At 34.2% G+C, this 24,032-nt stretch overlaps 1 protein-coding gene across 4 annotated transcripts in view; it reads right to left on the bottom strand.

The window, feature by feature from the left end:
- LOC106065454 (CAD protein-like) overlaps nucleotides 1-23,515 on the bottom strand; it is a 41,480-nt gene extending 17,965 nt beyond the window's left edge. For 2 of the 4 annotated variants that reach the window (XM_056031154.1, XM_056031151.1), the window contains exons 1-34: nucleotides 23,405-23,515; nucleotides 21,872-21,966; nucleotides 21,137-21,406; nucleotides 19,636-19,694; nucleotides 19,443-19,523; nucleotides 19,082-19,223; nucleotides 18,565-18,736; nucleotides 18,134-18,421; nucleotides 17,733-17,886; nucleotides 16,160-16,291; nucleotides 15,829-16,062; nucleotides 15,365-15,586; nucleotides 14,834-15,022; nucleotides 13,841-14,074; nucleotides 13,600-13,737; nucleotides 13,092-13,259; nucleotides 12,884-12,966; nucleotides 12,513-12,759; nucleotides 12,019-12,117; nucleotides 11,825-11,926; nucleotides 11,569-11,691; nucleotides 11,167-11,349; nucleotides 10,846-11,064; nucleotides 10,513-10,680; nucleotides 3,892-4,074; nucleotides 3,683-3,787; nucleotides 3,189-3,434; nucleotides 2,983-3,067; nucleotides 2,721-2,887; nucleotides 2,379-2,543; nucleotides 1,614-1,745; nucleotides 1,060-1,261; nucleotides 691-806; nucleotides 371-586 (exon numbers count right to left, since the gene is read on the bottom strand). In XM_056031154.1, coding sequence (XP_055887129.1) covers nucleotides 371-586; nucleotides 691-806; nucleotides 1,060-1,261; nucleotides 1,614-1,745; nucleotides 2,379-2,543; nucleotides 2,721-2,887; nucleotides 2,983-3,067; nucleotides 3,189-3,434; nucleotides 3,683-3,787; nucleotides 3,892-4,074; nucleotides 10,513-10,680; nucleotides 10,846-11,064; nucleotides 11,167-11,349; nucleotides 11,569-11,691; nucleotides 11,825-11,926; nucleotides 12,019-12,117; nucleotides 12,513-12,759; nucleotides 12,884-12,966; nucleotides 13,092-13,259; nucleotides 13,600-13,737; nucleotides 13,841-14,074; nucleotides 14,834-15,022; nucleotides 15,365-15,586; nucleotides 15,829-16,062; nucleotides 16,160-16,291; nucleotides 17,733-17,886; nucleotides 18,134-18,421; nucleotides 18,565-18,736; nucleotides 19,082-19,223; nucleotides 19,443-19,523; nucleotides 19,636-19,694; nucleotides 21,137-21,406; nucleotides 21,872-21,966; nucleotides 23,405-23,412 — 5,427 coding nt within the window. In that variant the 5' untranslated portion in view covers nucleotides 23,413-23,515. Of the gene's footprint in view, nucleotides 1-370; nucleotides 587-690; nucleotides 807-1,059; nucleotides 1,262-1,613; nucleotides 1,746-2,378; nucleotides 2,544-2,720; nucleotides 2,888-2,982; nucleotides 3,068-3,188; nucleotides 3,435-3,682; nucleotides 3,788-3,891; nucleotides 4,075-10,512; nucleotides 10,681-10,845; nucleotides 11,065-11,166; nucleotides 11,350-11,568; nucleotides 11,692-11,824; nucleotides 11,927-12,018; nucleotides 12,118-12,512; nucleotides 12,760-12,883; nucleotides 12,967-13,091; nucleotides 13,260-13,599; nucleotides 13,738-13,840; nucleotides 14,075-14,833; nucleotides 15,023-15,364; nucleotides 15,587-15,828; nucleotides 16,063-16,159; nucleotides 16,292-17,732; nucleotides 17,887-18,133; nucleotides 18,422-18,564; nucleotides 18,737-19,081; nucleotides 19,224-19,442; nucleotides 19,524-19,635; nucleotides 19,695-21,136; nucleotides 21,407-21,871; nucleotides 21,967-22,919; nucleotides 23,178-23,404 lie in introns of those variants that run through there. The other 2 variants (XM_056031152.1, XM_056031155.1) reach the window with 2 other exon arrangements.
- Nucleotides 23,516-24,032: the final 517 nt, after the last annotated feature.

Below are 24,032 nucleotides of genomic sequence, written 5' to 3' on the forward strand. Positions count from 1 at the left end.
TGATTGATGCATGCCACGGGTATTTCTGACATCTGCAGTCTGTTATCCCGTCCTTGGCATTGTTTATTTTAAATTATTTAATATTTTAAATTAATACATAACAGTAAGCTACCGATGTCAAATTATCTTTGAATCCTGATTTTTGAAAAATAGTATAAAATTTTATTTTTTAAAATTATCTTAAGTTTGATGACTCCTTAACTAAATCACAAAGCTGTCATAAGCCCGAAACTATTAAAAAATATTGATAAAAAATGACTAAGTGAGCTAATGTGCACAAATGATTTTCATTATGACCAGTGATGAGGTTTATACAAATTGTACTATCTTTGTCATCAGTTACAACAACATTACTTGAACAGCTACTTACTTCACCATCAATAACAGCCAAGTCCCCCCTGAGAACAACACGTCGAACAATCCCTTTCACAGATTGACCAGCAAATGGAGTCCACTTTGACTTGGAGTAAGGCATGCAAGATGGTATCACCCATTTGTGATCTAGGTCCACTTCAACGTATGTATCCTGCTGTTCTGGCAAGTTGAAGATGCGCCGAGGATTGGTATGCATCCTAAGAACTATGTCCTGTTAGAAAAAGACATATCAAGTTACCTTTGCTTTAATATTAACTTACTAACTATTACTAAACTTCACTAAGGCTGATTTGGTAATGCTCTCATTCTTCTCACCTCAATAGTCAGCTTGTTGTCATTAACTGCTGTCAGAAGTAGTGGAAGGATGGTCTCCAGACCAGGAAACCCAGGCGGAGGGTTAGGGCTCATCTTCTCTTCATATGTATGTGGAGCTGAATATTGAAACATTGAAATAAAGTTTTATTTGGACATATAGAAATAGAAGAGGCAGAAGAGGATCAAATTGAATTTCCCTGGACTGCTATGCTTGACTTAATGAAAACTTTGCTAAAGCTCAAAAACTAATCAATAGTTCAAGTCTGCCTACATTACAGTTTGAATGGGAGATAACATGGTCCCAAAATAAAGAAAGTCAAAATGAAATCTGATAAAGAAATAAATTAGCTTTTACTTTCAAATTCTCACCATGATCAGTGGCAAAACAGTCAATAATATCCAAGTTATCCCATAGTGCTTGCTGGTCTTCTTTGGTCACCAGGCGAGGCATAACTTTAGCTGGACCAGCTCCAAGAGAAGAGATGTCATCTGCACACAAGAACAGGTGGTGTGGAGCCACTTCACAAGTAACTGGCAGTCCTCTTTCTTTAGCTGCTTTAATGACCAAAATCTGACAAAGCCAAAATAAAAGTTTACATTTTATCGCTTAGTAATCTCTTAAAATACACACACAAATATCTTGTATTATGTAGCTTGTTACAATTCTAGACAACCAGAATACCAGTTTTCTTCAGTAAACAAATATGCTTAAATATTTATGTGTTGTGACCTGATTTAATGGCTTGGTTTGAAAAAAACTCTTTTAGAATTATAATAGTAAGAAATATATTGCAAAAAAAAACCTATGAAGTTAAATGTATATTAAAAAAGTCTATCTTATCTTGTGATCAAATTATAGTAATCATTAAAGACAATAGCATGTAGAACAATTACCAGGAATCTCTTAAGTGAAAAGTTATTACCTCAGACTTGCGGGCTACATGACATATGTGTATGGATCTTTGGAACAACTCAGACATCAAGATAACAGCAGCAGTGGTCATCTCTTCAGCATGAACACACAATGGGAAAGACTTGGGCCAGTGCTCAAAATGCTAAGTTCAATCAATGAAACAAATCAAGCAACCATCACATAGACCATTAGACTTACAGTAGAACATTTATCTAGACATCAGTTGTCTTGATTATCAAATATCCAGACTTCTTTTTTTGTGTGTTTTTTTTTTTCTTTTACACTACGGTATCTAAGTTCTCTTGCAGGACAATCCATGTTGGTGCAGCAAAAGATCAGCTTTTACAATAAAGGTAGGCTACTAAGTAGCTTTGTTTCCCTGTATCATTTACTTGAATTGACACCTCATATGAAATTTCTTTACATTGTTGGTGAAAAGGACCATTTATAATGTTCCAAATTCGATTATCCAAACAATAGAATATCTGATCAGACCTCATTCCCAATAAATCCAGATAATCAACGATCTACTTTATTTTCTTCTCACAGCCAACAAATATTAGATTAAGGTAGAACTTTTGTCAAACTAAAAGTGATCCAATAATTTTCTAATACCAGTGACTGGCAAGCCTCAAGCTGAGACATCTGATAGGTCAATCAAAACATTATAAAACAATTTAAAGCACATATGTTCGTTCACAAAGCATTTAATATATAAAAAAAATATATATGTAGTTAGGTTTCAATCCCAATCTAAAACTATCAGATATACTACCTTCATCCAGATAGTCATGTCATCAAGTTTCAATGTAGTATAGGTTTCATTTAAATACATTTTTAAAGCAACAACTTTGTTACACAGTTGAGTTAAAGTTTGAAAGTTTGTGTTGCTGGCCCCAGCAAACAGTCCATAATCACACCTTGCACTTTGGCGAGCCAGCTGGAAATATTCACACCAAAAATACAAGTTACAAAACTGAAGTAAAGGTTTAAATCACAACAAATTGCATTCATTTTTGCAAATAAATATAAAAATTTCAAAGGATAAAAAACCTAGAAAACATAATTTTAGAACATTCTGACTAAATAAAGTATGATTCAACAAACAATAGCTCACTTTACTGGTCAGATTGTATCCTTCTTGGTCCACCAGAGGTGGGTTGGTGTTAGGCATAGCCAAGATTGTGGTGATACCACCTGCCAAGGCAGCTGCAGTGCAGGAAGACCAGTCTTCTTTGTGAGTAGCTCCTGGTTCTCTCACATGAACATGAACATCAATCAATCCTGAATCACAGTGAACCAAAAATAACATAATGGCAACATCAATAACTAGTGAGACTTGTAAAAACTAAAGTACATCCACTTAACGCAAGTCTCACCTGGTAATCTGATAATCTTCTGAGAAGTCAAACAATCTATGTTAGTTTTCATAACAGGTTCCTGGGCATTGAGTTGATGCAGAGCCTGAAATCAGTATCAAACTAATGAGCATAAAAAAACTATTGAAGTTAATTTTTTAAAGCAACTGTCTCTAAAAGGAATTCAAAAGCTAGAACTGATGTGAAATAATTGTCCTCTCATATACCTCAACAAACAGTTTGGTACATTTTACATCTGTGATGAGAGGCACAGAATAGTCCACAGCCATACGTCTGGTCTTGTAACCTTGCGTGATAAAAGAGGAAGCCCTGTAGGAGCCTGAGTTTCTCAATGGCAGGTTGATGACAAGATCAAACATGTGTTCAGACAGATAGTCAGCAATGGTTCTTTGCTCTCCATTTTTACAACTGTCTTCTCCAGTGTCTTCATAGGGCCAATCAACAGATCTCACCTGCAATCAATAAAACTTATTTATAGAACAAAACCTCAAACAAATTTTTTCATTAATGTCAACATATGTAAGATTTAATATATTTTGTTCATTTATTTAAATAAAACATATCTAAATTACAGAAACTATGTTTGTCTTCACTTTACATTTTGTTAATTGTTTTTCTAACTTAAAATGTGTTTATAATTCCAAATGAAAATGCCTATTTAAGCCAAAACAAGTGAAATCAAAATAATATTTCCACTTACATTAAAACCATGTTCATTGTAAAAATCTGCAGTCCCCATGCTAGCAAACAATTGGTAGCCAAGTTTTTCTAAAGTTCTCATAGTTGGGATCAACTCAGTTTTGTGCTGAAACATAATATGTGCATGATGGAGACTTGGCTAAATGTTAATACAACTGAATGTCCCAGAAACCAAAGTAAATTATCAAAGAACAATTCCAGTGAACTCACTTTGTAGCTTCCTATTGAAATAAGAATATTTTTCTTAGGGATCTGGAAACCAGTGCTAATGGTAGCTTTGAGATAGGCATCATAACGGTTCTCCCCAAAACATGCAACTTCTCCAGTACTTGCCATCTCAACTCCTAGCAGAACATCAGCACCATGAAGTCTAGAGAAGGAGAAAACTGGAACCTGGCAAAGTGAACAAATTATAGATACAAATAAAACACAAGCACAAAGTTTATTTGGTTAGAGGAGGATGACAATGACAACCTGATTGCTATTGATGGTTTCTATTGTATTAGATCTGACAGAACGTCTGAGTCTAAGAAGAAGAAAGGTGAGGGGCTGTGTGTGTACATCAACATCAAGTACTGTAACAACTACACGGTTAAAAATAGAATGTGCTGTCCTGATCTAGAACTATTGGCGCTTTCATTGAGATCTTTTTATTTGCCACGAGACTGGTGTTATTTACATAGTCCTGGTTTATGTTCCACCTACAGCCAAGACAAGTTGCAGCTGCAATCATCGCTGACGTAGTGCATGAGTTTCAGACAAGGTCAACGGATGCACCAGTAGTTATACTGGGTGATTTTAATAAATGCACCTTGAAGGTTGACAAACCCACCTTCTACCAACACATCTCATGTCCAACAAGAGACTACAGAACTCTGGACTTATGTTACTGTAACATCAAAGGAGGATTCACATCTTGTAAAAAGCCACCACTAGGATCATTGGGCCACAAAACAGTACAACTGCTGCCTAATTATAGCAAAAAACTTAAAGAGAGAGCAAAGTCATTCAAAAAACCATACAAGAATGGACTCAAGACAACATTCTCAAAACTACAAGGTTGTCTAGACTGCACTGACTGGAATTTGTTTAAAGAGACCACTTCAAATATGGAAGAATGGGTCGAAGCAGTGACAAATTACATTAATTTCTGTGAAAACGTGTATCAGTACCAAGAGTATCAAGATTATACCCCAACAATAAACCATGGGTCACTGCAAAAATAAAATGTGATATCAAAAAGAAAAGAGCATATATGAGTGGCGAAAGGCAGGAAAGGAAAATAGCACAACATAATCTCAACGCTGATCTTGATGAAGGGAGGAGAAACTACCGCACCAAGCTGGAAGACTCGATTAAGACATGAGACAGGTGTGGGCTATCATGAATAAAATGGCAGGAGTACAAGTCAAAAGTAAAAATAATCTTGCTACAAGAGACGACAAAACATTATCCAATGAATTAAATGATTTCTATTGTCGTTTCGACACTGTCACAGCTTTCCTATTCTATTTATAATTATAACTCGATAGAATCTACCTTAGGTCTCGATACGTCTAGGTGTCCCTGGTTCAGTTCTAGTTAACGAAATAAAACAATGAAACCACTAGATCAAACACATAAACTTTAATTAGCTTTACTGCATATCACACACGCTGGTCTCTGTCTGATCAACCTCTGACAACAAAACACACTTCCGGTCATTCGAGCAGAATGTAAAAATAGATTATATACATACATACACACATTCATCCTTGACGTCTCACCCCTTCTTAAATTATAATCAATTTTTACAAAAATACATAAAACACTATTATAAAACAAGCATAAAACATTAAAACACAATACAACAAAAATATTAATTCGATAGGCCACAAAGGCTCTGAATATGCCACACAGGCGTTTATTTATCCAAACAACTTGAACATAGTCACACAGACTGCAATGTAATAGGCACAGTCTATAGTTAAGACACACAGTCTTAGAAGATGAAGACACACAGTCTTAAAAGCTGAAGACACACAGTCTTAAAAGCTGAAGACACACAGTCTTAAAAAATGAAGACACACAGTCTTAAAAGATGAAGACACAAAGTCTTAGTTGTAGACAGAAAGTCTTCCATCAAGCAGCAAAGTCTAAACTGTTGAAGACACAAAGTCTTTGATGAAGCAACACATGCTTGTGAGAAGTCACGTGGGCTTTTATCTATGATAAGCGTGACAGACCAGAATGTCCGCTAAGACGTTTCCTTTACCTGGAATATGCTGAACTTTGCACTGAAAGTCCTGAAGCATCAGGGCCCAGCCAGTTACCCTGGAATTCACTGACTTACGTGTGTTTAAACAGCATAAGGGTGCGTGATCTGTGCGGAGTACGAATGTTCTGCCCAAAAGGTACCTGGCCAACTTGGTTACTGCCCAAACAACTGCCAAGCACTCTCTTTCTACTGTGCTGTATCGTTGTTCCCATGTTATCTCTCACACTAGATTGAGATCTTGTTACCGCATTTGTAGCTTCTGACATTGCTGACCTTTGCCACTTGTAGATATCTGTTATGGTAGGCTCAGTTATGCCAGTCACGTTTCCTAGAATCAAGTCAGCTGCAGGCCTCTCCAACACACATGCTTCAACTTTCCCAGATAAAAATGGCATATCAATGTCAATGACAGCTGTGGGATATTCTTCAATTGTTCCTCCAAATGTCATACATTGGAGTTTCTAACTGGTCAACTGGTGAGGGTGCACATGTAGTCTCTTCACTCTGATTGTGGTCGCTCCTGTGTCTCTCAAGACCCAAATAGATTTCTTCCCAACAAATCCAGGATACATTTTTAGTATCCCAGCGCCACAAGTTACAGCTCCAGCCATCTGGATCTGATCAGATTCATGAGGGAGTTGTTCACCATGTTGATAGTCTATGCAAACTGACGCATTGTATGGATCTCCAGTTGGTCTTCCCCTGTTGCTGGTTTTAAACTCCTGACTTCTGCTTGAACCCATAGTCTTGTTTCGTCTTAATGGGCTTTTGTTTCTACATTGGGCAGCTAAATGTCCCGTTTTGAAACACTTAAAACATTTTCTTTTTTCACCCACACTTCTTTTCTGCAGACGGTCCTGTCTCCATTCTTGTTTAAAGCGACTTCTGTTATCATTAGTCTTTGCAGCAAATGCAAACTTGCTAGTTATCAAGTCTTCCTCTCTCTGAATTGTCTGCTCTGGATGTGCAGTAATATATTGCTGACACAACTTGACTGCTGTTGGCACATCTTTCGGTTAACTTTCATGTAGAAAAGCCACTAACTGAGGATTGCAAGATGTGAGGATCTTGTCTCTGATGAACAGATCAATGAGACCTTCGAATGTCTTTTCAGTATTAGACAATTCTACCCAATGCATTAGGTATCTAGTAATGTCCTCAACAAATTCATGGAATGGCTGGTTTCTCTCTGGTTTAGCTTTATGTAACTTCTCTCTATACCCATCATCTGTTAAGTTGTATCTTTTCATTAGTACTTCTTTAACCTTGTCATATTCTTCTAAATCTTTCTTAGAAAAGTTGATACAAGCTTGCAGTGCCTTTCCCTGTAACAATGTGTAAAGATGACTTCCCCACTGAGTTTTAGGTATATCTGTAGCTTGAGCATGCACTTCAAATCTTGCCAAATGCATCCATTTGATCCACGTTCTCATTAAAAGGTGGCATCTTTGGTTTCCATATAGGTTTTATATGCTCTTTGATTTCTCCTTTCGTCTCCCTAAGCTCCAACTCTCTGACTCTCAATTTGTGTATTTCTACCTCAGCTTCTTTCTCTTTAGCTCTTGCTTCTGCCTCTTTAGTTTTTGCTTCTGCCTCTTTAGCTCTCACTAGCCTCTCTTTAACACGTTCCTCACGCTCTCTGTCTTTTCTTTCTTTAGCTCTTTCTTCTCTTTCTTTCACCCACTCCTGTAGAGCTGTCCCCGACAATCCCATTTCTTTTCCAGCGGCTATTATCTGTGATAATTTGTCTGCCATCCTTGTTTATGCGTGTAGGCTCAAATATAAACAATACAAATTACTTTATCACTGTGTTTGACCTGGTTTCGTCTCGGCTGATTGACTTAGTTTTTTTCCCGCCGTTGCACGTGAGCGCACAAACTTCACAGCCTTCTTTGTCCTTGACCTTTTCACAATGGTGAACCGCAGTTCTGCCTAATGTCTTCCAAGACTAAGTCAAGTAACTAAATAAAAGAGCCTCCAAATATGTCATAGCTTTCCTATTCTATTTATAATTATAACTCGATAGAATCTACCTTAGGTCTCGATACGTCTAGGTGTCCCTGGTTCTGTTCTAGTTAATGAAATAAAACAATGAAACCACTAGATCAAACACATAAACTTTAATCAGCTTTACTGCATATCACACACGCTGGTCTCTGTCTGATCAACCTCTGACAACAAAACACACTTCTGGTCATTCGCGCAGAATGTAAAAATAGATTATACATACATACACACATTCATCCCTGACAGACACTAACGATTTTAATTATCTTAGACTTAAAGCCCTGGAAGATACCAAAGTTAAAAACTGTTTAGAATTAGCGATTACTAAAGAGCAAGTCTACAACATTTTCAAAAAGGTCAACCCAATGAAAGCTGCTGGGCCTGATGGTATAAAAGGACGAATCTTAAAAGAATGAACATCTAGCTGAACCTTTCCTAGAGATTTTGTCCACTTTATTACTAAACCACGAGATACCATCTGTGTGGAAGTGGTCCATAATTGTACCTGTGCCAAAGGTTTCCAAACCAAAGGAAGTGAATGACTTCAGATCTGTTTCATTTACTTCCATTGTGTCTAAATGTTTAGAAAAACTGGTTAAAATGTTTCTTCTAAATGATCTTTGTAGTAAGTTGGACCCTTTACAATTTGCTTACCAAAAGGGTAAAGGTGTAGACGATGCCATCCTAAATATTTTAAATTGTGTCTACAAACATCTGGACTTACCTTACACTTATGTAAGATTGTTCTTTATTGATTTCTCATCAGCTTTTAATACCATTCAACTTCATTTACTTATTGAAAAAAATGAAAGCGTTGCAGATTAGTCCATATATAATACTATGGGCTAATGAATTTTTGACCCAGAGATCTCAGAGGGTTAGGGAAAACAATGTAATATCAAATGCATGCATTGTGAACACAGGGGCGTCCCAGGGGGCTGTGACATCACCATTGTGGTTCATTTTGTACACCAATGATTTTCAATCCGATAGTTCAGTGATGCCCAAAATATGGCCAGCGGGCCGACGTGGTTCCATCAGGCCCGCCGAAATGTTGGCTCAAAGTGTAGAAAATCCCCCATCCAAAAAAAATGTTGACTTATGTATCTCTACCTACGTTTGGGCCTTCAATTTTTCTTTAATTAATTGTTACCATGATCTTTAATATTTGTACGCTTATTAAATGTAGGCCTAGAATCTACCAGAAAAAGTTAACAGACCTTTACTTTTTGTGGAACATGATAATAAGCCAACATATTTGATTTGTAAAGAAAATGCGTCTGTTTTAAGAAGAAAAACATGAAAACCGAGTTAGAAAACAAATATGGTGACAATCTTGATTTAAGCCGCGAATAAAAGATAGTTTAACTACGCCTACAGATTGGAGGATCGATGGGAATATTTACTCAAAAAAGATAAGTTGAAATATCCAATTAATTAATGTTAGTACTAGATCCAATGGTTTCAAATCAAATATTTTCAAATTCAAGTCAATTTCAATTCGTTACTTTTTCGTTCATGTGGCCCGCGACACGAGTGTCGAAAATTAAAATGGCCCGCAGGGCGAATTAGGTTGAGCATCACTGCGATAGTTCATTTAGCTCCTTCACACAATTTGCTCATGATGCAGCTCTTCTTGCCCTGCTCTCAGAGAGCTCAGACGTAAATGGGTATTTCAGAGAAATAGAACACATTGAAAAATACTGTAAAGATAATTTATTATTATTAAATGTAAAAAAAAGACAGAAATGATAATCGATTTTCGTAGGGAAAAGAAGGAAAATGATATTGTTTCTGTAGCTGAAGAGACTATTGAAATAGTGCAAACTTTTAAATACCTTGGCACTATCCTAGACAATAAACTAAATTTTACTGCAAATACTGATTATATCAGCAAAAAAAGGGCAGCAAAGATTACGATTACTGAGAAAACTGTCCTTGTTTAATGTTAGTGAAAAGGCCTTGGTTATGTTTTATCACACTCATATCTGCAATATTTTAAGTTTTAATATCACTACATCAATGAAAAAGCTAAAAAGATTCTAGAAATAAAAAATCCCCCTTTGGATCAGGATTTTGTGATTTTACCATCACAAAAGAGATACAAGACACCGATAGCAAAGACAAACAGACACAAACATTATTTTATTCCCCTGGCAATCAAATCATTAAATAGAAACAATCTGTTATAAACTTTTCACATGCAAATTATGAGTAAGTCAGGTGTGAAAGTACATTTTGTTTTTTTATACTTATAATGTTTTGTTTGATGTACTGCACAAATTGTAAGACAAATTTCCTTACGGACAATAAACATTATTATTATTATTTCTGAAACTTGTATTAATTTAAAAAAGTACTAAGTAAAAGTATTATTTTGAGATGAGTTTATATGAGCACAAAATAAATTAGTAGATCTAAAATGTGTAGGAAGGTGATGAGTATGTCATCCCTAAATATTTGGGTCAGATATACATGGTATGCTAGTTAAAATTGTCACTTTCCAAATTTAAGCCAGCCATACGAGATAAAAAAAAAAAAAAAAAAAGAACTGAATAAGTTTTCACCTTCACAGCCACCTTCCCACATCCTCCTGTTATGTTGACTGGTTCAATATATTCCCCCATAATGATACGTGTAGCTGTGGCAATAAAATCGTAGTTCAGAGCTTTGGATACAAACGGGAAGGACCTAGAGACTCTGACATTACACTCGATGACTTTCAGGTGGTTGTCCTAAACACAAGAGAAACATTTTTTTAAAATTATATCATGATTAAACTCAATTTTCAGGTGCTTGCTCTGAATACAAAAGAAATATAAATCTTCACAGAATATTATTTATAGTTTTTGTATAATAATTGTATAAAGAAAATATATTTTAAAAAAATGTTTCCATACCTTTGCAATGAGCTGGATATTGAAAGGCCCAGTCACTTCTAAAGCTCGTCCAATGGCACAGCAAATGCCTTTAATTTTTGCTAAAGTTTCAGAATTTATATCTTGAGGTGGCGTCACAAGAGTTGCATCCCCTGAATGTACACCAGCATTCTCCACATGTTCAGATACTGCTATACATATAACTTCACCATCACTGGCCACAGCATCCACATCAATTTCCTAATTTTCATATGACAAAATGCACTCTAAGTCTTACAAAACATTGAAAATAGTTTGTTTTTTTCAATTGCTAAAGTTTGTACATGGATAACTTGAACCAACCTTAGCTTCTTGGATAAATTTGGAAATGACAACTGGGTGATCTTTAGAGACAGCAACTGCCTGGGTCAAAAAAGTCTCCAGGTCATGTTTGTTCATAGCCACATTCATGGCAGCCCCACTCAACACATATGATGGTCTGATAAGACAAGGATATCCAACTTCATCACAGAAAGCTACAGCAGCCTGAATTATACACAAGACAATTCTTTTTAAATACATAGTTCAGGGCTGAACTAAAAGATTTTTTAGTCAAATCAATAATAATAATAATAATCTTTATTATCCATGAGGAAATTTGTTTTACAATTGTGCATTATACATTACAACACATCTCCTATGAGCAAAAAATGTATATGATAGTACAAATATATGTTATATTTATACTACATTAAGAAATCAGACCTCAAAAGTAGAAAGCTCTTTCCATAAAGGTTGATTGATCTTTAGATTGTCCAGCATTCTAGAAAACTTGAAGCGGTTTTCTGCATTGTCAATACTGTCAGGTGATGTTCCCAAAATCACAGCCTGGAATAAAAACAGAATAGCATTAACTTTAAACAATTTAAAGAAGACAAAAAAAAAAAAAAAAAAATCCTGATAACAAATGTAGTGAACTAAACAAATGAAATGACAACTATTCTAAATGACTTTGACCTACCTGTTGTCTGTGTAAGTCCATTGCTATGTTGTTAGGCAACTGACCTCCCATAGACAAAATAATACCCAATGGATTCTCCAGCTGATAGATATCCATCACAACCTGACAATAGTTTGGATAAAAGCAGGCTGATTAATGAAATGATAGTTTATTAAAAAAAATAAATAAAAACAAACAAAAACATTGCATGTTACCTCAAATGAAATTTCATCAAAGTAGAGTCTGTCACACATATCATAGTCAGTGCTGACTGTCTCTGGGTTGTAATTCACCATTATAGTTTTATAATCCATCTAAAAATTTAGAAATAGATTTGTTGATTTGATTCATACATTTTAACAAAAAATGACAAGTGTTAATAAATTTCAATTTTGGACTTATCTTTTTGAGTAATTAATAAAAAGTACTTGATATTTAAACTAGGTAAGAGTACTTTTTAATACATTTCTAGATTTCTAATTTGTATGAATATAAACCATGTCAAAGTTCTATCTATCTATCTTATATATAAGTATTCAGAACAAAATTAATAACCATATATTTCATGACTACCATCTGAACTATTTCTATTCAAATAAATTAAAGTTATATTTTACAATTACATGAGAAGAGTTACATGTATAGATAGAAGAAAAGTTTTGCTCATAAGTGACCTAAGTGAACTATCCTAACTAAGTCAATTTTTAACCTGTCTCAATGTCCGAATGCAGTTGACAGCACACCAATCAAACTCCACACTGGATCCTATTCTGTAGACGCCTGATCCCAGCACCATGACATGCTTACTCTCAAAAGGGATGTCATGCTCACTGCTGTTGTAAGTCAGGTAGAGGTAGTTGGTGCTTGCTGGCCACTCGGCTGCTACAGTGTCAATCTGTCTGACCCAAGGAGTCACACCTAGGTCATAGCGGCATTTGCGAACTACTAATTCTGTGCTGCAATTTTAGAATAAAGAATTGGTGGGTTACATAACCTAATAATTGTAAAAGAAGGGAAGAAATCTTCTGTATAAAGTATAAATCTTCCTAATGTATTTGTGTACAAGTAAAAAGAATTAACCTTGAAACAACTTGTGCTATTTGCTGATCACTAAAACCCAACTTTTTAGCAGAAAGCAAAAGTTCTTTTGGTAGACTGTAAGTCTGTCAGTGGAAGCCAGAGTGTTAGAAATTATACAAATAAAGATCAATCATAATGTCTATGCATAAAGCTTTTATGTACTGACTTAATATACTTGGAGGAATTACATTTGTAAAAAACAACTGACCTTTCCTTTATACAATTCCAGCTCTCTGTATTTCTCAATGATGTTTTTAAATTTGTAAAGAAACCAACGATCAATTTTAGTGAGATTATAGAGATGGTCAATGGTCATGTTCTCCTTCAATGCAGCAGCTAAGACAAATATTCTTTTGTCAGTTGGATGCTGCAACTCCTATAAAATATAATTATTTCAATTAATTTTATTGTATATGCTTATAAAATTACCAAATATTTATTGTTAAAAAATAATTTTAAATAAATATTGTTCCATCAAATTAAATTATTAATAATGCTTATATTTTAAAAATCAGAAGTCAAATATACATCAATATTCTAAATAATGGCTCTAAGTTTGTATATAAGTAATATTTTAATAATAATGTTAACAATATTTGTTAAAAACACTTTGTGTAAAACATTGATTTGCTGATATAATTTTAATAAACATTGTTAAAAACACAACAAACCTTTAGTAAACATTTAACTGAAATAAATTGAACAAGTTTACTTACATTTTCACAGGCTTTCAGCATAGTTGGATCAAATCCTCGTACACTTTCATCCACCATTCTCAGGGCTTTTTGGAAAGCTTCTTCAAACTTGATTCCTATGGCCATGACCTCACCAATACTTTTCATTGAGCTACCAATCTACAAAAAAACGAGATGTGAATGATATTGAAAATAAAAAAAACATATCATAAGGTTTGTTGAACTTTTTATTTTAACTAACTAAATGTGAGAATGTAATCACCTTGGTGGAAACTCGGTTAAATTTTTTCAGGTCCCATCTTGGAATCTTGACAACACAGTAATCTAAACTCGGCTCAAAGCAAGCTGTAGTGGAGCCAGTGACTGAGTTTTTCAACAAGGGCAAGGGTCGACCCAAAGCTAGTTTGGCTGCAACATAGGCCAGGGGGTATCCTGTAGCTTTACTGGCCAAAGCTGATGATCTTGACAGTCTAGCATTGACCTCTATGATGTAGTACTGTGGACACCATGATATTTAGTTGAAAAAAAATGGTTGAAAGTTTACACACATTATCAACAGTTAAAGGTAATCAGGGCAAAGGTCAACATTTTACATTTAGTTACATTTTTTTACCAATAGCCGTCAATAAATAAGCAGTTAAATTATCTAATCTGTTATTCTTAATGTGGTCTTTATTTCTTCATTAGATGACAGGTGAAGACTTGCAGACTAAAAGTGAAAATGATGGCAATGGAAAAATGAGGTTCTTCAACGACCCCGCCCCCCCCCCAAATAGAATACATTTTTCTATCCACTGACAATGACCTCTAATCCTTCAATGCAAATGATATTCAGCACAGCAATGTTAGGTGCAAGTGGCAACAGGATGCCAGAAGATGCACTGAAACTTTTGATATGCAGAAGGAACTTAAAGAAGTCTCGTTATTGTGATAGATGTCAAAAAGTTCTAAGTTAACTGAAAATTTTTCAGAACTTACTTTATAACAGTGTGTTGTGCTTTGAATACTGGACATTGTGTAAAATGTTGAAAGAATTTAGTGGTAAAATTACTTCTTCATATAAATAGTTGGTTCTTGTTTGTATGCACTCTATATGTGCACATTGCCCAACATAAAATATAAATCATAATCACATTTGTATGCCCCATCTGAGACATGTTTGTTTCATTGGACCTGATTGTTATTGTGTCCAAATAATCACATTCTGAAGTGGTCCAAACAAACACTGGAAATAAAACAGAAAAAGATACTGCACCTGTTGTGACAGAGGATTGAGAGCATACTGAATGTTACACTCTCCAACTATTCCCAAATGACGAATAACTTTTATGGCAGTTGTTCTCAGCATGTTGTACTCAGCATCAGTTAAAGTTTGGCTGGGAGCAACAACAATGCTCTCCCCTGTATGAATGCCAAGTGGATCAACATTCTCCATATTACATACCTAAGACAAATAAAGTCACACTGATCAGCTTAAACAACATAAACAAATTGTTTTTTTCTACCTTTCTAGATAAAAGTAAAAAAGCTCAAAAATATTTCTTACAGTGTAACATTAAGTAGTTCAGAAGTAAGAATGAAAGGAGAAGATCAAGTAGCAGACAATAGAAAGGATATTAGGATGAAATACTTTCAACAAAGGCTGAGTTCATATACTCTTACTGTATTTAGTTATCATGCTTCGTGACCACATATAATTATTGCCATGGATTAAAAATAAAACATTAATAATAATTGGAAAACATGTTCCCTAAAAACAAAATACCCATCTATACAAATAACTCACTGTAATACAGTTGTCATAGGCATCTCTGACCACTTCATATTCCACCTCCTTCCAGCCTTGTAGAGATTTGTCTACCAGAACTTGGGTTGTGTGAGCAAAGGCGGCAGTGACTAGGACAAGCAATTCTTCCTTGTTATTGGCAAAACCTGAACCCAAGCCACCAAGAGCATAAGCAGCTCTTATCAGAACTGGGTAACCAAGTCTCTCTGCAGCTTGAACAGCCTGAATAAAGAGGACAATCAACTTTAACCTTTAGGCTTTTCAACCAATCAAATGATGACATTTTTTGAAAAAAAATATTTCAATACAAAAATACCAAACTAACAGTTAATGTAAACATTTATTTTTTTTAAATTTAAGTTTAATCAAATCATATCTTTACAAAAAAATTTAAAGAAACAAAAAGATTCAGTGAATGAAAGTGAAATGAACACATATCATACTTTTATTCTTCTTTAACAAACCTGTTCAACTGAATGGGCTGCTTCACTAGGGGCTACAAATTCATTAATTTCCAACATCTTATCTGCAAAGATTTTTCTATCTTCTGTCCAGACAATGGATGCCACCTGTGTACCCAGAACTTTCACACCATATTTTTCAAAGACTCCACTTTTTGTCAAAGTCACACCACAATTCAGTGCAGTTTGTCCCCCAAAAGCCAGTAATACTCCATCCGGACGTTCAGATTTAATAACCTAAAAGTATTACATAATTTTTAAAAAATGAATCCATAAAATAGAAATAAAAAAAAGTTATTTTTATCTAAATAATTTATAAACTTGTGTAAAATACCTGTGTAACATATTGAGGTGTTATTGGAAGAAAGTAAACTTTATCTGCCATTCCTTGTGAGGTCTGGACAGTTGCTATATTTGGATTGATCAAAACAGTGCTAATATTTTCTTCTTTGAGAGCTTTGATAGCCTGTGAAAAAAAAACATGAAATGATATTGAATTCCAATCTTTATAAATAAATACATGTCTACTGTAAGTAAGGTAAAGTGTACATGTCATACAAGTGTCATTAACAGATTCTACTCTCAAGTCTGGCAAAAGTGGTTGAGTTGACTATTGATTTGTACTTCCCTACCCACAAAAATAAGGACTTTTTGCATCATTACAAAGTTGAAGATCCACCAGACTAGTTCTCAAAATTGCTACACAGCTCTGAAGTGTGGCAACTAATAGAAGACATGCCATGAAACTTAATTTCTTCCAATTAATCTATCTCAAAGGTAATCTACTGTTTCCACAGTGTCCATTGTATACCATTCCCCTTCTGGTCTGTTGCTGACTTCATGACCCAATCTATGGCTAATAAAATCAAGAAGGAAGAGAGTAAACAGCCTTGTCTCACTCCTGTTTGGACTTGAAATGCCTCTGTCTGCCATGCACTATTCGGCAAGTCATATCCTCATATGACTTCTTGATGATATTTGTAATTTTTTCAGGCACTCCATAGTGTCTCAAAAGTCTCCAGAGGGTCTGTCTGTCTGTCTGTCTGTCCACACTGTCAAATGCTTTCTCATAGGCTATAAAACGAGGTAGAGAGGGGAGTTCCATTCCATGGACAGTTCCAAAATTATGCGTAGTGTTGCTATCCTTCAGAGACGCTGAAGATGGATAGGTCACTCCCTTTGCAAGCCTGTATCCAACATAGCAAAACAAGCCCTAACCTGGAACCCCCAAGGAAAGAGGAAGAGGGGACGGCCAAAGAATACATGGCAAAGTGATTTGGAAGCAGATGGGCAAGACATGGGGACAGTTGAGAGACTCACCCAGAACCGAGATGCCTGGAGGAAGCTGGTTGGTGGCCTATGCCCCAGAAGGGACCACAGGCAGAGATGAGAGGAATCTGTCTCAGAGGCAAGAAATACTTCCTGATACACAAGGGTTGATTATAAAATATCTTTTCCATTCTTTTCCATGGCTACTATAAGGCAAACTAAAGGGAAAAAAACAACTCACAAGATGTCCAGAGACTACCATTTTTCATGGACATTCTTAATCATCTTCAAAACCATCTAATATTTAAAGATTCACTGCAAGAAAGGATATTACTAGTGCCTTTAAGTGCTGGGCAAGAATCAGTGTATACAACAGATAGTGAAGGAGAGCAAAAGATAACAACAACAACTGAAATGTGTACGTATGAAAGGGCTTCATAAGCCACAGGCACAGAACTATAGCAGCCGACAGAAAGACATATGACAGACTAACACTGTTCTTGAGTCTAATGTGTAGCCATCATTAGTTGTGACAGGCTAACTAAATAAATCAAATGGTGAACACTTACCTTAAAACTGTTAAGTGTCATGTAATTGGGTGAAAACAAACTAATTAGAATAACCTTTCACCAACATACCTGAGAGCCAGAGTAATCAAACTCTCCAGCCTGACCAATGGACAGTCCACCAGAACCCAGAATAAGGACTTTTTTAGGCTGAGCTATTTCAAGTTGAGTCATAGATAAACCTTCAGTCTTGATAAATGTGTACAGTCTCTCTCTGATACTGACACTGAAATAATGGACAGATTCTAAGATTTCTAAATCAATCTTTTACTGAAACTGCTGATCAGTGAATAAAAAGAATTTCTGGATAAAATATTCAAATTAAGTGAACAATTAATTTGGCAAACATGATTGTATATTAATTTACACTAGTTTAACCTCGATTGCCAACATATCCTCTAATTTAAGGATATTGTGACAACATACTTTGTTCTTTCATTTCATGGCTTAGTCCAGAACTAAAGTAAACATACCCATCTACTCCTTTTTTACAAGACCTGGCATGGTCTAGAAACACAGTGAACATGTCCTCCAGATCTTGTGGACCAGCTCTATTTTCTGGATGAAACTGAACACTAAACACAGGTAGAGATTCATGAATTATGCCTTCATTAGATTTGTCATTAGCATTGGTGAACAGAGGCAGCCAGCCTTTTGGAAGAGTGTTGGTATCAACAGCAAAACCATGATTTTGACTGGTTATGAAACAGCGTAAGCTTTGGTCATAAATGCATGGCTGGTTGTGACCTCTATTTCCATACCTGGATTTAGCAAAAAAAATAAACAATGAATTATTTTATTGAATAGCTTGGATGCAAACACTAAAATGACAAATTACATTTAAAAAATGCTTCAAAATATTTTCCTTAAGAAAAACTGAGATTCCTAAGAATATTCTCCTTACTTCATTTTAAAAGTCTTGGCTCCTATGGCAAGTGACAGAAGTTGGTGACCTAAGCAAATCCCAAACAAGGGTTTGCAGTGTGGATCAGCAACCAGTGAGCGTAATGTATTGATGGTTGTAGAACACATCATTGGATCCCCAGGGCCATTGCTCACAAAAACTGCATCAAAATCTTTGAGAAGAAGAAAGTATTAGAAAAGAACATTTATTTCATACCATAATATAAGATTCATTATCTACATTTCAGTTCTTATATAATACACGTTACTTCAAAAAAGATGATTACGTCCTACATTATTAATACGTTGAAGAAGAAAACAACACTGCATTTAAATTTTCTTAATATAACACAAAAGATAAAATAAATAATGAAAGGTAAAAAGACAAGCATGGTTAAGGAATGTAACTGAATTCACCTTACTATCCAAAAACCTTTTGTCTTGCAAGGGAATTAGATGAAATAAAAATGAACTAGAGTTCAATATTTCAGGCAAGATTAAAATGCCAGCAACCTCACCTTTAGTATTTAAAGAGTAATCCCATGGAACAACAGTTACAGAGGCTCCCCTGCGACACATACACCTGATTTGGTTGTATTTCATGCCACAATCAATAGCCACGATCTTCACATCCCCACTGGTATTGTAGGTTACAACTGACTATCAGAGAGAAAACAAAAAAGAATTATTTTGTCTTTCATCTTGATATCCTAGCTAAAAAGTTTTTGAAATGGATATTACATATTACTAAAAACAAATAAATGATTTGATGTTTGGAGTTTTAAAAAACTTAATACTATAAACCTTTAAGTCAAAATGTTTTAAAGCTTAAAGATATATTTAAAAAACAAATAAAAAAGCTAGACCAGATTTCAGCACCTTAGATGAAACTTCTTGCACCAAGTTGACTTTATCTGGATTAATAAATGGAATGTCATCTTCATCATTATTTACAATCACCTAAGCAGAGAAATAAAACATGATGATTAAAAAAATCATTAAAAAATTATGAAGATATACCTAGAGTATTGTTTATGTCAAAGCAAAGAAACAATTATCTGCTGGTCAGTACCTTGCCAAGCATTATTCCCTTTTCCCTTATTTTCTTGGTAAGAGCTCGTGTATCAATACCTTTAAAAAACAAACAAAAAAATCACAAAAGCTAATGGTTTTTATCTCACAAGTTCAAGAATGTACAGGGAAATTAAAGCTGCATCCAAACAAGATTACACAGACAACTGGAAGGAAAAACAAACATTATTATTCAACAGAAGACGGGGTAGAAAAAGCCAGACAACAAATTTTGATGATGCTTAAAAATTGAAAGAATTCATTTTGGGTTGTCAGGTATTTCTTTTAGTCTTATGACTAGGTCACCCTTATGATAAATTGTGTTCTTTAGTTCATCTCTGTTAGTTGATAGTGGGAATGGGTGAGCATTGGGTTATCAATAAGTGATTTGATTCACTTGGACCAATCTATAATTTCAAGGAAAAATTTCTATATACATTTTTTTTTTCACTTTAACTTAAACATACCCATACATTTTCTAAAAGATGGTTTCAAAGTCAGGTTTTCTAAGAGTATTCTTTAGCTTTAGATCCTAGATCTAGCTAAAAGATCTAGATGCTCAGAACTTTCCTATAAGGACATGCAAACACACATTTAGAATCTTAATATTTTTATGCACACCTTCCCATAAAATATGACAAAAGCTGTAAGGGAATGTGTCAAGTGTGTATAATCCCATGAACTTTATTAAGCAACAGCAATTGCAATGAAGATTGTTGACATTGTTGGTAAAACATACCCCCAGTCATCTAATTTAGCTTATAGTAGGTCAGAGATATTTAACAACTTCATTGCAAATGTGGTCCAGGAGAACAGATCCTTGAACATCTAAAATGACCTACGCCCCTCCCTACAACTGCATAATACTCTAGCCACCATACCATACTTATATATATTTTTACCATGCTATGGTACTCCACTAAAAACATGAACAAGAAATGCTTGGATACTATGTAATTACAGTACAACTATTAATTAATTATTAACTGATTATTGCACAAAAAGCTTTTTGCTTGTACTATAGGTAACAGCATTACAGAAATCCTAATTTAGGCTCAATTGTGAGTTAATGGACCTCATTCATCAATCATAAACAAGCAACATTTAGTCACATGATTATATTGATAAAACAAAGAAAAAAACTGTCATTGTCTATTAAAAATTAGATCGTAATTTGTATAGAAGAGAGAGAATCACGTGGCTAAATGTTGTTTGTTTACAATTGGTGAATGAGGTCCATTATTTCATAAATGTACTTTAGGATTAAAAGAAATGTATTCTAGGTTTAACAAAAGTTTATTCTAGGATTAAGATAAATTCATTCTAGGTGTCTTAGAAATTCATTTTAGAGAATCTTTAATACAAGTTTAATATGAAATAAATTCATTCTAGTTTGAGGGAAAGAAAATTCATTCTAGGTTAGATATAGATTTAATCTAGGATTTTAAAAAAATATATTCTTAATTAAATAGAAGTTTAATCTAGGGTAAAGAGAAATTCACCATAAATTCCAGGAACATTTTGTTCTTTCATCCAAGTGGACAGAGACTTTTTAGCCCCCCAGTGGCTGTACTGCTCTGTTAGGTCTGCACAAATTAAGGCAGCAGCATGTATTTTATAAGATTCAAACCAGATAGGTAGGCCGTGCTCATCAACTGAATCATCCCCAACACCATAGTTGCCAATCAAAGGGTAAGTCAATACTAATATTTGTTTATGGTATGAAGGATCTGTGAGTGACTCTGGATAGCCAACCATTCCAGTCTGAAAAACTGAACATATTTTTTTAAGTTAGTAAAATTTATTTTTTTGGTTTTGGATGGTAATAGTAAAGTACAAATATAATTTTTTTAAAGTGAATAGTTTAATAGCAGGCAAGCAATGTGAATCTTTACTAGCCAGTAGAAACTACTGGACTTGTCTTTACTTTAGACTTTAGTACATTTCATCATCTTGATACAAACAATTAATGAAACAATATGAATAACATTTGTGACATATTATAGCCATTAAGTTTAAGGTGTCCAGTTATTAGACATCACATAGATCTATATTATTAGATATATATTAGTGTTACATTTGATTCCTCTGCCAACTATCCTACTTGCATTATTTATATAAAAGTTATAGATCTACTTCTGCTTAAGATCTCTGGAAATTTTACAAATGTGAGAAAAGAATGACTTCATATATAATATATATATATATAAAATTGTATTTATAAGAAAAATACGAACCAACTTCTCCAGGCACACTCTTTGCTGCACCAAATGAAATTCCAGGAAACACTGTTCCATCTTCTAGTTTTAGATAAGCATTGTATTCCATGACGCTGTTCACACAACAATTATTTATAATGAAGAAACAAATCATAATAACAAAAAATGTCTCTCAAAAGCACACAATAACTTGACAATTACAATACAAAATGTTAAATTATTTTACATTTAATTTCTTGATTGTTAGGCAATAAAATTCAGAATAAAAGAATTATAAAATTCTTATTGGAGAAATCTTCTTCTACTAAGTGCGTCCTCAGGTGGTGGATAGGGGAAAAAGCTTAGATATAAGGTTAGCTGTGAATATCAAATAAACAACTGTGGACCAATTGGTTGCAGTCATGGAGGATGAGTTGGGGTATTTTAGTGGTGAGAATAGCCACTTAAAACATCTCTAAAATCCAGGGATATTACATGATTCTCGTAGATGTGGGATCGTGCCTGTGGAATCCTGCCGCACAGGAAGGGGACTCGTTTCTACCGCTTGATGGAGATTACACAAGAGAGCTGGTTATTCAGTGATTCTTCTACACTGGCCCCAAAACCCTCCTATAGAACAAAAACTATATGGAAAACTGCCTGATCTGGAAACCACTGTCTCAGATATACTAATAGGATTACTGGTCCGAACCTTCCAACATGAAAAATGAGAATGAAGAAAACCTTTTTAATTGATACATTTATATATTTAATCTAGATCTAGATTCTGTCATCTAGACAATCTAGAATCTAAATCCATGTAAAGATATATAGTATAATATAGATAGACCAATATATATCATATATATATACTAGTCTATACTATACAATATTATAATTATATTTATATAATCTATATATTGATTATTATAGATCTGCTATCTTTTACATGGTGATGGATCTATAAATCTATAGTCTAGATCTAAAATCTAATCTAATCTAGAGATTTTAGAATAGATCTTATCATCTAGAATCTAGATGTAGATCTAGTGCTAGTCTTTTTTAGTCTAGATTCTAGTAGGCCTACTTTGTCACAGTCACAGTTTGTGACGTTTGGTCGTTTGTCTTTGTGTGTCAGCTAAAACTGAGTCTGAGTAGATTTTCAGTAGATCTAGAATAGATTCTAGATCTAGATCTAAACACAATCTAACTTATTTTGTATTTAAAAAATAGAGGCCGAGTATATATGGGTCTAGACTCTAGATCTAATCAAAATCACGATTTGTCATTTGGCCCATCCCCACTCCCCAGTCTAGACTAATCCACGTGCAGGTAAACTACCGTAAACCGGCGTAAACACAATATGATGAGAATATCAACCTAACCTAAGAATGAGACAATGAGTCTTAGTCTAGTCTAGAATCTTTTACTTATATCTAGATCGATCTATAGACAGAAATAAAAACTAGTATATAGATATTTATTAATATAGAATTTAAATATTGTTTGTAAATACAACGTTAATTTATTGTTTAGTAATTTGTTTATTAGGACCTGAGTTTATATACTCACATACGCATTACAGTCTTACAAAAATAAACTTTTTTTTCCCCTTTCACCTGTAGAATCTAGTGCCAAACTAACTTATTTTGTGCTAAAATTAACCCTACTAATTTTTTTTTTCATTTTACAAAATGTAAAACAATAATCTCAATTTTTTAGATATAGATCTATTTATAATCAAAATATCTTTAGTACTCTAAACATTTCAATTATTTTATTTTATTATCAATAGCTTAAACAAATGCATTTCTTAAATCTTTTGTTGTTATTATTATCTTTAATTATACTTTTACAATAAAAAAAAATTCTGTATGTCTCCTAGTTCAAATGATATTACGTGTAGGCCTACAAGATGTTGATCTAACATCAGTATATAACATTGTTTTGTTTACACAATCTGTAGATTTATAATATATATATTTTTTTAATTTCCAATTCATGTAGGTAGGTCTATTCTTTTTCCCTGGTGCCATTAGAGCATGGGACAGGTGGTCTAGCTGAATCATTCAGGAAAATTAATGCTTTAGACAAGCACATGGATAAGTGATAAACGTAACTGATCTAATGTTTTTGAAGGAATGTCTATCATTATCATGATTTATGGGACAATATATATAATTTTATAATTATAAACTAA

Source organism: Biomphalaria glabrata, chromosome 5 (genome assembly GCF_947242115.1).
Source record: "Biomphalaria glabrata chromosome 5, xgBioGlab47.1, whole genome shotgun sequence".
NCBI lineage: Eukaryota > Metazoa > Mollusca > Gastropoda > Planorbidae > Biomphalaria > Biomphalaria glabrata.